Source organism: Dipodomys ordii, unplaced genomic scaffold, assembly GCF_000151885.1.
Source record: "Dipodomys ordii isolate 6190 unplaced genomic scaffold, Dord_2.0 Scaffold97, whole genome shotgun sequence".
Classification (NCBI taxonomy): domain Eukaryota; kingdom Metazoa; phylum Chordata; class Mammalia; order Rodentia; family Heteromyidae; genus Dipodomys; species Dipodomys ordii.
This window is the reverse complement of record NW_012267313.1, coordinates 7,677,266-7,689,524: the sequence shown is the minus strand read 5'-3', so window position 1 is coordinate 7,689,524 and position 12,259 is coordinate 7,677,266. Positions and strand designations below refer to the sequence as shown.

Sequence of the window (12,259 nt, the reverse complement as noted above, 5' to 3'; positions counted from 1 at the left end):
CTGGGTCAGGTTTGTGTTTTATAAATTTTCTGTGGCACAGCCTTAAATTTTGAACTACTAAAGTTGATTGGTCCTGTGTATAAAATATTGTAGGATATAAATGGATCCCTAAGACTAGATCTTTTAATGGCTTTATTTTTGTGTGTCTGTGTGTGTATGCATCTGTATGTATACCAGTATTGGGGTTTGAACTCAGGTACTGGGCTCTGTCACCTAGTTTATCTAAGTGTCATTCTACTACTTGAGCCATACTTTCACTTCCAGTTTTTGCTAGTTTTTGTCTAGGCTGACTTTGAACCACAGTCCTTGGATCTAAGCCTCTTGAGTAGCTAGGATTACAGATGTGAACCATTGGTACCCAGAGGGAAATGCCTTTATAATGACTTTTAAGGAGAATGTGAGGGATTGGCAGCATATTTTCTGGATAAATCACCATACATGTAAGTTTCTCTAGCTTTTGCTTAATCTTAATTTGGCCCTCCCCATTTCTAAACAGTTTTAGTAATTATCTTTCCTAAGGCTATTTTACACTTACACTATATCCATTTTACATTCTACTTACTAAATGAGAAAAGGAGTCCTTAAACATAAATCCATAAAAGATTTTTTTTTTACAAAAGCTTTTCATTCAAAGTCTCATCTGAACAAATGTCTGAACATTTATTGATCAGTGCCCAAAATTTTGCCATTTGCCTTTTTTATTTTTATTTTTTAGGGTCCGGTCATGGGGCCTGAACTTTGGGCCTGGGCGCTGTCCCTCAGCTCTTCAGCTCAAGGCTAGTGCTCTACCACTTGAGCCACAGCACCACTTCCGGCTTTTTTCTTATGTGGTGCTGAGGAATCGGAACCCAGGGCCTCAGGCATGCAAGGCTAGGGCTCTACCACTGAGCCACCTTCCCAGCCCCGCCTTTTTTAAGATTAACTCCCAGTTTGCTTATTAAACCTTTGTTACTAAGATATATACTTCAAATATTTCTTTCTTTTTTGTCTTTATATCTACTACTTTTTTTTTTTTTTTTGCCAATTCTGGGGCTTGAAGTCAGGGTCTGGTTGCAGTCTCTGAGCTTTTTTGTTGAAGACTAACACTCTATCACTAGAACCCATGATGCTACTTCCAGACTTTTTGGCATGTAATTGAAGATAAGAGCCTCGCTTACTTTTCCTGCATAGGCTGGCTTTGAACTGGAGGTTCTCAGCCTACTGAGAGCTAGGATTACAAGTGTGAGCCACCAGCACCTAGCCAATAACCACCACTTTTAATAACATCTCAAAGGTTTCTGAGCTTCTTGAAGGGTAATTTATTATGTATGTACCTTAAAAAAATCTGGGTATGTCATAATCCAAGATTGTATACCTGTCATATCAGCCATGAGTTTCTGTAAAGTAGGAATTAAATGCCTATTCTATAAAGTAGGAATTATGTAAAGCACTTGGAAGAAGAGCATAGTGCCCATAGCAAGCACCAGTTGCTGTTTCCAAATGTTAGGAGGTAGTTACTATTAACTGCAAAAAGTAAGAAAAGAGACTAAAGGAAGCTATTGCTCAAAGAAGGACTCTTGAGATAACTTGTAAATAGAGGTCAACTTGTAGTGGTAGAATTTAAACCCATGGGAGTTGATCATTAACCTGTTTATTGAAAGCTTATTATTGGCAGAGCACTGTGACTTGTGAATGATGTGCTCATGTGTATAAGGTACTTCCTTCCTGGAAAAAAAAATTAAAAATCTTTAAAAAGGGATAAGTCAGAAGAGAGTAATTCATGTGCATATGCAAACATGATTCAGTAATAGTCGATAAATTCAGGAACAGTTGTATGGTGCTGTAGAGGTCTAGCTTTGAAAGGATGCATTCTTAAGTTAAAACCTGTACGACTTTCAGTCCCAGAAAGGATACTGTAGATCCCTGGAGTAAGCAGTTCCCCTAGGTAACCACTAGAGACAGGAGGTGGTAGTTTGATTAGGCTGTATTACACGATAACTGATATGTGAGCAAGGTGAACTGAGCAGGGAGGTTGACTCAGCCACTGAAACACAATCATTTCACTTATTTGTCCCTTGTTTCTTTGTCTGTAAAACAAGTTGTATTTTTACTGAGTTAACTGTTAAATTTTCCTAAAGTGAAAATCTAACAGACAAATGAATCTTCTCTATTCTGCTAGAGACAGATCAATAATGATAGGAATCTTTAGAATGTATATCTTTTGGGTGACTACTTTTGTGGATTGTGCATGGTTTTGAGGAGGCTATGCAGACTCCTTTGGAATGGCAATTTTACTTTTACCTCATAATGGCTTATTTGATATAAAGAGCAGCTTAGTGATTTGGCATAGATACATACATTTTCAGAGCTAGAAATCACTGAATTCAGTTAATATAGAATAAAGTAGAAACTTTATAACATGAAACTTCAGATAAGGGTGGGGGTGTGGTGCAGTATAACTCCTTGGGATTGATCCCTAGTGCCACAAAAACCCCCAGACCACCCCTGAAAAGTTTCAGATGAAAGTGAAGTTTGGATGCTGTTAAGTAACAATTCATGAGTAGTAAGCCAGGCTTAGATTCCAGGCTTCCTATAGTTAATATCTGGAGCTCATTTTAAGACTTACTGAATTTGAATGACAGTTTGGGTATAAACAAGTGAATTGGCTGGAAGGATGAAAGAAGAGCGTGTACATTTTATGTTAAAAATGTGGTTAAAGGGGCTGGGGGTTTAGCTCAGTGGAAGATGATTAAACATTATGTCTCTTATTGATCTGTGGCTAATGATTTTTAGTGGTTAGGTCATTCTGACTGGGTCAGTAGTGTTCTTCCCCCAGCCATCAGGTGCTCATTATTTTGTAATATGGCAGGGGAAGTGAATCCAAAGTACATTGCATTGCTGGTAGCAATAGCTCAGTGGATAACTGAATATAGGTTTTTATCTTTGGCTGTGGATATTATTAATTTGAATTAATGTGTTTCCAAAATAGCCTGGGCCAGGTTATCTCTTAAACGGATGATTCTAGAATCAGATTTCCTGCATGAAGCATACAAAATTGTATTTGTATGGTACATTCTTCCTGAAGAATGTGCCTTGCTTGGTTTTTATTTTTTATGGTTAGCTTTTTTGTTGTTGTTGGTCATGGAGCCTGAACTCTGGGCCTGGGCACTGGCCCTCAGATCTTCAGCTCAAGGCTAGCACTCTACCACTTGAGCCGCAGTACCACTTCCGGCTTTTTCTGCTTATGTGGGGCTGAGGAACTGAACCCAGGGCTTCATGCAAGGAAGGCAAGCACTCTACAACTGGGCCACCTTCCTGGCCCCTGTGGTTAAAGACATACCTGACCTAAAAACAAAAACAAAGTGTTTAAGGAACCACCACTTTAGTGGGTATAATCGTCTTTTCCCATCTACTTTCACATAATCAGGTTTTTGCAATGTTGCATCTTGGGGCTTAACAGATACCCCTTCCCCCACAAAACTAATGTATCTCAAGAAATAGTTACATGACAATATTTGGAAAATATTAAAAGTGAACCATTATAGGAAATTTGAAGTAGGTCTGTAGAACTTGGATTGAGACCTTTCCTTCCTTCCTTCCTTCCTTCCTTCCTTCCTTCCTTCCTTCCTTCCTTCCTTCCTTCCTTCCATTTCCCTCTCTCCCTCCCTCCTCCATCTCTTCTTCCTTCCTTCCTCTTGTCCTCTTTTATTCTTTCTTTGGATGACAGACCAAGTCCTTATTTTACTTAGCATGCATGTCTACTTCTTTGTCATCATCCAATTATTTCTTTCCCTCTCCAGTCACTCTTTACCTTTGTATACCTCTAGAAAATTTTTTTTCTTCCCATGAAAGCTCACTCCTCTAAGTCTCAAACTGTTTATTTCCTAATGTTTTTCCATTCTGCGCCAGCATTGCCTTGCAAGCCTCAGAGCATGGGCTGTCAACTATGTGGGCCGTCAACTTTATTCTTGCCCTTCCAATATCATTATTACTCCATATTTTTTCCTCCCTTACACCTGCACCTTTTAGCTTTCTATTACCTGAAATCAGCCTTTTAAAAACAATTATTTCTTAGTCATCTATGGGACAGTCTCCTGTCCACTCTCAGAGAATTTGGCTGCTGGCTTACCATTTTCTTCCTGGCCATAGCTTAACTAATGTGTCTTAACTAGTGTATCATGTCCCCTTACAACCAAGACTTTCCATTCATTGACTGTCAGAGACCTTCGAAGACCTCTCATCAGTAATTCCTTATAATCACCTCTCTTGAAAAGTCACTCATGCACATACTATGGCTTTTTACCAACTCTATCATTATTCTGTTACCATTTAATTCATTTTCAATTTCCTGATCCTTAATCATTTCAGTATTGTTTTGGGATATCTTTGCAGTATGTTCAAAACCTTTTTTCTTATTTGCACCTGTTGGGTAGACTTAATTCCTCATGAAGCAGGCAATGCCTTCACTGTTAATGCCTTTTCCTAAATTGACTGGACATTGCTGGAGAAGGGCAGAAAGCGGAGTGGTTCTATCATAAATGCATAATCACAGAACTTAAATTGGGCCAAGAGAACATAAATTCCTCTAGTTTTTTTTTAGCTGCTATATTGAGAAAATAGAAGCCTGCCTTCAGGAATTGTCATCTTTCACTAAACATACAAAATTGACTTATTTTGTAAAAAAAGACTTTTTTTTCCAGACTGAGAGCGACTGTACCTGTTTCACAAGTACCTGGTTCTGAGTTCCAGTCTTGGTTATAAAAGAGCCGTTTCCCAGTCGTAGTTTCTATTTCTTAGTTTCTATTTCTTCCTTCTTTTCCAGAAACTCTAAAATGCTGTTTTTTCTCCCTTAATGTATTCAACTAATTCCTCTTACTTTTTTCTTTACTTTCATTTTACATCTCTCTTCTATCATTACCATTACCGTATGACTCTCTAGCCAAACTTAAAAAGTTTCTTACATCTACAGTTTCTTATCTAAAGCCCATGGATTGGATTTGATTTAAAATTCAGAATATTTTAGATTTAGAAAAACATTTTCAGGTCCATACCATGTGTGACATAATGGCCTCAGGTGGTTGTGAAGGAGTGCCTTGTTATCAAATATAGCTATCTTCACTCTGAAATATGTAGCTTTTTAATTTAAGTATGACAAGACAACATGATGCATAGTCTCAGTCCACGTCAGATTTGCTTCTAAAGGAGTTAATTCCCTGAGTGAGCCAGGAAGACATTTAGAAGCCACAGGCCAGAGGATCATGCGACCAGCCTGGACTAACTAGTTAGTTCTAGACCACCTTGAACAATGTAGCTAAGACTCTTTCTCAAAAAAGCAAAAGCAAAACAAGAAAACCAACTAGGAGTTATTAACTTAGGGCTTGTGGACTTGGAAATTACAGAAAAGAGATCATAGACATGTACTTCTGCTGGTTTTCTCACCTGTCTTCTGTATTTTAACCTGTTCTGGCTTTTGCTAACTCTAGCAGTGACCTTTATCTCATTTCGCCAGTGCATTTTCAGCCCTCCTGTCTTCAGACTACCATCATTGTCAGATCCATCATACACTGTTCCCTTAGCTTCCTTTGTACCATCAGTTCTCCTTGTTCTTGGTGCAGGTATGTCATCTTGTCTTGCATTTAAATGCTGGGCTTCTCTAAGACTTTGTCCTGGTGCCAGTATTTTTCCTACTCCTATATTCCTTGGTTATCAGAGCTTACTTGCTCCAGATAACCCTTGCCTTTGAGCTGGCCCTTCCCATCCCAAACATGCCTGTATGTTCTCCTGTCCTTTCTCTTTTCTCTCTTTACTATTTACTGTCCTCATTTTGCTGGCATCCAGATCTGTGGAACAAACATTAAGATCTTTGGTATGGCTTAAGGGTCCTGAATGGCTGGCCTTCCCTACTTCTCTAGCATCTTAGCCCCTTTTCTGTCTTCTCATACCCTTAAGGCCGTTATGCAATGTGTATGGAATGTTCCTCCTTTCTACACTAATTTTTTTTCTGTCTTAATTCCAGTACTTTCCTCCATGTGTCCTGGTAGCAGATCTTATATCACCATATATTATTGTTGATCATCATCATCATCATCATCATCATCATCATCATCATCATCATCATCACGATCGTACTGGAGCTTGAATTCAGAGCTTTCGTGTGTTTCCAACCTTTTGGCTCTAGTTATTTTTTGAGTAGGGTGTCACATTTATGTCTGAGCCAGCCTGGACTGATCTTCCTATTTATATTTCCTGCATGGTTGAAAATACAAGTTTGTATCACCACATCAAGCACGTCTTTCTTAGACTGCCTTTGAACCCCAATCCTCCTCATTTCTGCTTTCCAGATACCTATAATTATAGGCAAGAGTCACTGATCCCAGTCCATATGATTTTTTTATAATATAGTAACAGTTTAAATAATATGATCATTTAATGTTTTCTTCAACTAGACTTTAAGCTCTTAACTACAGCAGTGTGCATGTACTCTTATTATATTCCTGTCATAATACCTAGCATAATTGAATGAATTCTGTAATTTATCTTTTCTAATTTAGTAGTTTCTGTGTTTACTACTGTAGCAATACAAAATTCCATAATTTTTGTGTGACTCTAATAATGTTAGTACTGTTTTGAAAATTATGTGGATACATTTTTTTTAATTCAGTGATCTAGGGGTGTGGCTCAGGTGGTAGCATGCCTAGAGCAAGCTTGAAGCCCTAAGTTCAAATCCAAGAACTGTTAAACAAAAATTCTATGAATTGCATATATCAAGATCAAATTTAAAGTCTTACTTTGATCTAACTCATAATATATCCTTCATATCCTTAATTCACTTTTTCTATATTAACCTCTTCCCCTGTGTTCTTTGTAGATAGTTGTGTTCTAGCAAAATAAAGCTTGTTCATCAGTGTATAAATCTCACAAGGTTAAAATAGTTTAACCATCTGCTAACTGACCAGACAATTTTAGTCTTGTGAAAGGGTGTGGTAGATGAGGTAAGTAGAGGGTTTAGGTAGAATGTTAGAATAAGGCTCTGTGAAGAAACCACCTTCTGACCTCTTAATACTGAAACTTAACAGTCAGTTCGAAATTAGGAAGAGATTTGATAGAGGTTAAGTATAGGAGAGTCTTGACAGTAGGGTATTTCCCAGGATGGCTGATAGGAATGCTCTCAGCATTTATATCTCACTGATTTAGAGAAAGGATCTGTGTTTTTAAAGATATAAATTCTTTGCATATTAATCTTAATCTATATTCTATAAAACATGTGATGTATTTTTAGAAATTAACTTTAGCCTTTTCTATTTTACTCCTTATTAGGAAAATCAGTAGGATCTCAGTCATCTCGAAGTGAATCTGAAATTGTGCCAAAAGTTGCTAAAATGACTGTTTCTGGAAAGAAGCAAACTATGGGATTTGAAGTGCCTGGGTAAGATTTGAAGACTCCCTCCCCACTTTTGAGAAATAGTATTGTTTCCTTTAGTTTGTCAGAAAGAATCTATGTCAGTTTTGCATGTATTGGCATGGGAAGGTCCTGTGTCCTCAGTGTAACATGGTACAAAAGAGAAGGGATTGGAAGTTTGTCTTGAATATAGCTTTGTATGCATATTACTTCATCTCACTGTCAGTTCCTCATATAAATCATTTATAGCTACTTAAACTGATTTTGTGAAATTTAATTTTGTGAGAGAGGGGATCTGTACCACTAGATGGCATGGGTAAGCAGGGCTGAGGTGTTAAATGTAGGCCGTGAATCATGGAATTACAAATTACATTTTAATAACTAAAATATTTAACCTTTTAGATTTTCTATTGAATAAAGTGATGATTGTATCAATGGCATAAAATTAAACTCACCTAGAATTCCAGATCTCTAGAGGAGAATGGTTATAAGTCAAACAGTAGTATTTTTTTTTCATCTTAATGTCTAAAATTGTTGCAGTGCTAAATAAGAAATATTTAAATTAGTGGAGATTTTAAGAGGTAAAATAGAATATATTTGAGACTTTTTAAATGAAGTTACTAATATAACTAGTGCTTTTCTCTGGAAATATAGGGTAAAAGGTTAATGTTGAGGATGTAAAACTGCTCTGAGGGGGAAAACATGAACTGTTTTTAGTTAACAGTGAGCAAGGAGGAGATAGATTTCCTCTTCTAACCATTTCCATTTCACTCTTAGGTGGTTCGTGTAACTGCTTTCTGTATATAGTTTCTCTGTGCCTGGTCCACATTAAGTTGGATCTAGTTGGCTTCATTCTTAACAGCATGCAATTTAACAGGCTCCTGGCCTAATTCTATTTATTTATAGTTTTAAAGGGAATGCAAGGCAGAGTGCAATCTGCTTGAGTAGCTCACATTCTTCATAGCTGTGCAGGGCCAGCAGCTATGCTGTTTCTGCAGGGATTGGCCAAAGAGCTGAGGGAGCTCTGAGGTCAGTGCTCACCTGTGGAGGCATCAGCGTTGTCACAGAAATGAGAAAGTACTTAGGTGGTCTTAGTTCTGCCCTCTATATCTCAGACTCTCACTAGACTGTAAGTGTTATTTGTCTTTCTTGTTTGTTAATTTCTTAAAGCAATGCATAGTATATATTGTAGTTTTTAGTAAATTAAGTCTGTTGAACTAATGAATTGACTAAGGTTTAGTAGGTGAAGGCTGTTGGACTAATGCTGTTTTATAAAAAAATCAGAAAGTATAGACATTTAGAAATATTTAAGCTTAAGGTTTGATCAAGGAAAAAAGCTATGTTGTCAAAAGAATGAGTCAGTAGAAAATTTTTTTTACAATGCCTTATTTGATATAAGTTCTAAAAAATGTAAAATGTCTCCTTTATGCCATATATTTTGATAGAAATTATGATATAACCAAGGCTGTGGTCTATAAAGTTATTTTAGCTTTGAATGTATTAAAGGTCTTGTACTTATTTTCAGGATATCCCTCTCCCTCTCTCTCTCTCCCTCTTTCTCCTTTTTCTCTTTCCTCTCTTCTGTCTCTCCCTTCCTGCCTTCCTCCCTTCCTTCCTTCCTCCCTACCTTCCCTCCTTCCTTCCCTACCTTCTTTCCTCCCTACCTTCCCTCCTACCTTCCCTACCTTCCCTCCTACCTTCCCTACCTTCCCTCCTACCTTCCCTACCTTCCCTCACCTTCCCTACCTACCTACCTTACCTACCTACCTTTCCTTCCTTTCTTCCTTCCTTCCTTCCTTCCTCCCTTCCCTTCCCTTCCTACCTTCCCTTACCTTCCTACCTTTCCTTCCCTTCCTACCTTTCCTTACCTTCCTACCTTTCCTTCCTACCTACCTTTCCTACCTTACCTACCTATCTACCTTACCTACCTACCTACCTTACCTACCTACCTTCCCTTCCTTCCTTCCTTCCTTCCTTCCTTCCTTCCTTCCTTCCTTCCTTCCTTCCTTCCTACCTTACCTTACCTTCCTACCTTACCTTACCTACCTACCTTACCTTACCTACCTACCTTACCTTACCTACCTACATACCTTTCCTTCCTTCCTACCTACATACTTTCCTTCCTTCCTTCCTTCCTTCCTTCCTTCCTCTCTCTCTCTCTCTCTCTCTCTTACTTACAAGCTGGCCTCAAACTCATGATCATGTTAGGCTTTTTTCCACCAGGATCCTCAAATCTGTATTTGTGTGGTTTGCATCTGGCTACTTGTCAGTAGACTCTAGCCACTTAGCCGAGATCATTTTTTGGTTTACATAGATGATGGAGAGAAACATATTCTCTGTCCCTGTAACACTATACAACATGCTTTCTGATCTTTCTGCAGAGAAAATGGTCATGGTCTCTACACACCTCAGAAAGGACCTCCTGGTGAAGATAACAGCATCATTTCTTCTGACAGTCTTGACACCGTCTCTAAGTCAGCTCTTCCACCCCACTCCATTCAAGTGTCTGAAGAGCAGAGCGCAACGCCGATGTCAGTGAAAAAGTCTGGCAAGCTGAAGCAGCAGATTGATGTGAAAGTGGAACTGGAGAAGCGGCAAGGCGGGAAGCAGCTCCTCAACCTAGTGGTCATTGGTAGGCCTTCCTTCCTCCAGAGTCTCAGTCAGCTCTGTGGTAGCCTGGCAGCTCCCAGGAGTGGCCTGGGAACAGTGAGTTCCTCTGTGGGCGTAGTGATGTGCAAACAAGGAGGCATGGCATCATAATGCTTCCTGTCACCCTGGTGACATAATGCCAGTTACCAAGGCAGCCATTAGTCTTGGTTTGTGGCACTTTCACTTTGTAAGCAAATGAAAGAGAATTCATTTCCAAAACTGGGAAAGTTTCTTCCTCTCAAAAGAGATTTACTTTTTATTCTCTGTTTAGATGTTTGAGCTGACATTTAATAAAAATTGTATTTACTTATGCAGTGCTGCAATGCAAACAATATCTAGAAATGGACCTACTATTAATCTTGAATCAATTTTCCTTAGGTCACGTTGATGCGGGGAAAAGCACTCTGATGGGCCATTTGCTTTATCTTCTGGGTAATGTGAACAAAAGAACTATGCATAAATATGAACAGGAGTCTAAAAAGGCTGGCAAAGCTTCGTTTGCATATGCATGGGTCTTGGACGAAACGGGTGAAGAAAGGGAAAGGTAGTCCCAATATTTCAGAATTTTCAATTTGAAATGGTCCCATTATTTAAAATAACTGTGCATTATGTGTTGTTCTAAATTATGTGGTCTAAAGCAATGAAGTGCTTTAGGAAAAAGTTTTATCAGGGAGATTACTGGTTTGACACAATGTCAATTATTGTTTTTCTCATTGTAATTACATTTTTTTTCATTTGAAATCTGTAAGAATAGATGAAAGGCATGTTTATCTAATGCAAAATAAAACAAAACCACCACACAGAGGAAGCAAATCCCTAAAGCTAATTTTTTTATGGGAGAAGTTTCACTTGTCACATTCCTAGGTATATATCCAGTTGTTTTGATTTTGAGTTGTAAGACTTTATTTATTGTTTGGGGTTTGCTTTCAGTTTTTTGTGATGGTCTTTAATATGTGGTACAGGTCAGCCTGGAACTTAATATCTTCCTCTCTCAGTCTCCTGAGTGCTGAGATTTAGAGTAAGACTTAGTATTAGGCTGTGAAGGAAAGGCAGCTGTGGTAAACTTGATTCTGTGTAGATTTCATAATGATCAGTGACTTCAAGATACCATGCCTAATTCATTTTTGTTCTTTCTATGTTTTTCATGAGACAGAATCAAAAATAATTTAAACATATCCTACCATATAGATGGTAACTAGTCAGTTACTCCGCCTCTGTTTCAATGTTAAATGCTAGTTTTGGAGAGCTTCTCACAGGAGAATATAGATTCATAGCTCTGGCCAAAGAAAAGTATTTTTTAGAAGTCTTTATAAAGCCATGATAGACATGACTTATGGTTGTTACGGCATAAGGGAGCAGAGCGCATCTTAATAAAGTGAAATGGCCGATGTACCAACTATCTCAAAATGATGGCTAACAACCTATGAAGATCTTCTGAATTAGCAGATAATAAACTGAATTCCTCAGTTCCTTTCATCTGATTAATATATTAGAAGTCTATCTGCCTTTTGGGTGGAAATTCATTTTCTCGTAGTATTAGTTTACATCCTACATATAAGACAATTCTTCATGAAGCAGATTATGATGGTCCTTGTTTTTTTGATAAACAGCAATTTATATATATTTATATAGATATCTTTTGAACTGTGTATAGTTTTACAAACCTATATTCTACCCTAATAAGAAAATTAGTTGGACAGTGGCCACATTTTGGAGAATACAATGCGTATATTAGAATTATAGAGGATACTAATTTTAGAAAGGTAAGTAATTCCTACCTATTCATTTAAAGAGATTGAGAAAAGTGCAATTTAAGTATTATGTCTTGGTTGAACTTGTAGTTTATTACAGTGACTATTAGGACTTTTTTTTGGTAAGTAAAAGGAAATGCTTCTTTATTATGTAGCCCACATTTTCCCCGTCTAGATTCCCCAGGTCTAACATGATGCAGTATTCTTGTAGACTTTGCTTGGGCGTTCTTATAATCTGAACCTTAACTTTTTGTGGTTTACAAGAGGTACTGTGTTGGTCTTACAGTGAAATGAGATGAAGGCAAATAATTTCTGGTTACCGCTTTTGAAAAAAAAAATAGGCATCTCTAACCTGTTTTCTCAATGTGTAACATACTGACCAACTTTTCTGATGAAAATTTTATGAGTTCATTTCTAACTTGGGGCAACCTGCCTTGTAGAGTGGTCATTTTTCATATTTTTTCATTGTAGTCTTTATTTT

The 12,259-nt window shown here is 37.7% G+C and overlaps 1 protein-coding gene across 2 annotated transcripts in view; it reads left to right on the top strand.

Moving 5' to 3' along the window:
* The window catches only part of Hbs1l (HBS1-like translational GTPase), a 69,352-nt gene that overhangs the window by 33,377 nt on the left and 23,716 nt on the right, over positions 1 to 12,259 (top strand). For both annotated transcript variants that reach the window (XM_013026856.1, XM_013026854.1), the window contains 3 exons: positions 7,297 to 7,405; positions 9,760 to 10,010; positions 10,406 to 10,571. In XM_013026856.1, coding sequence (XP_012882310.1) covers positions 7,297 to 7,405; positions 9,760 to 10,010; positions 10,406 to 10,571 — 526 coding nt within the window. The remainder of the gene's footprint in view (positions 1 to 7,296; positions 7,406 to 9,759; positions 10,011 to 10,405; positions 10,572 to 12,259) is intronic.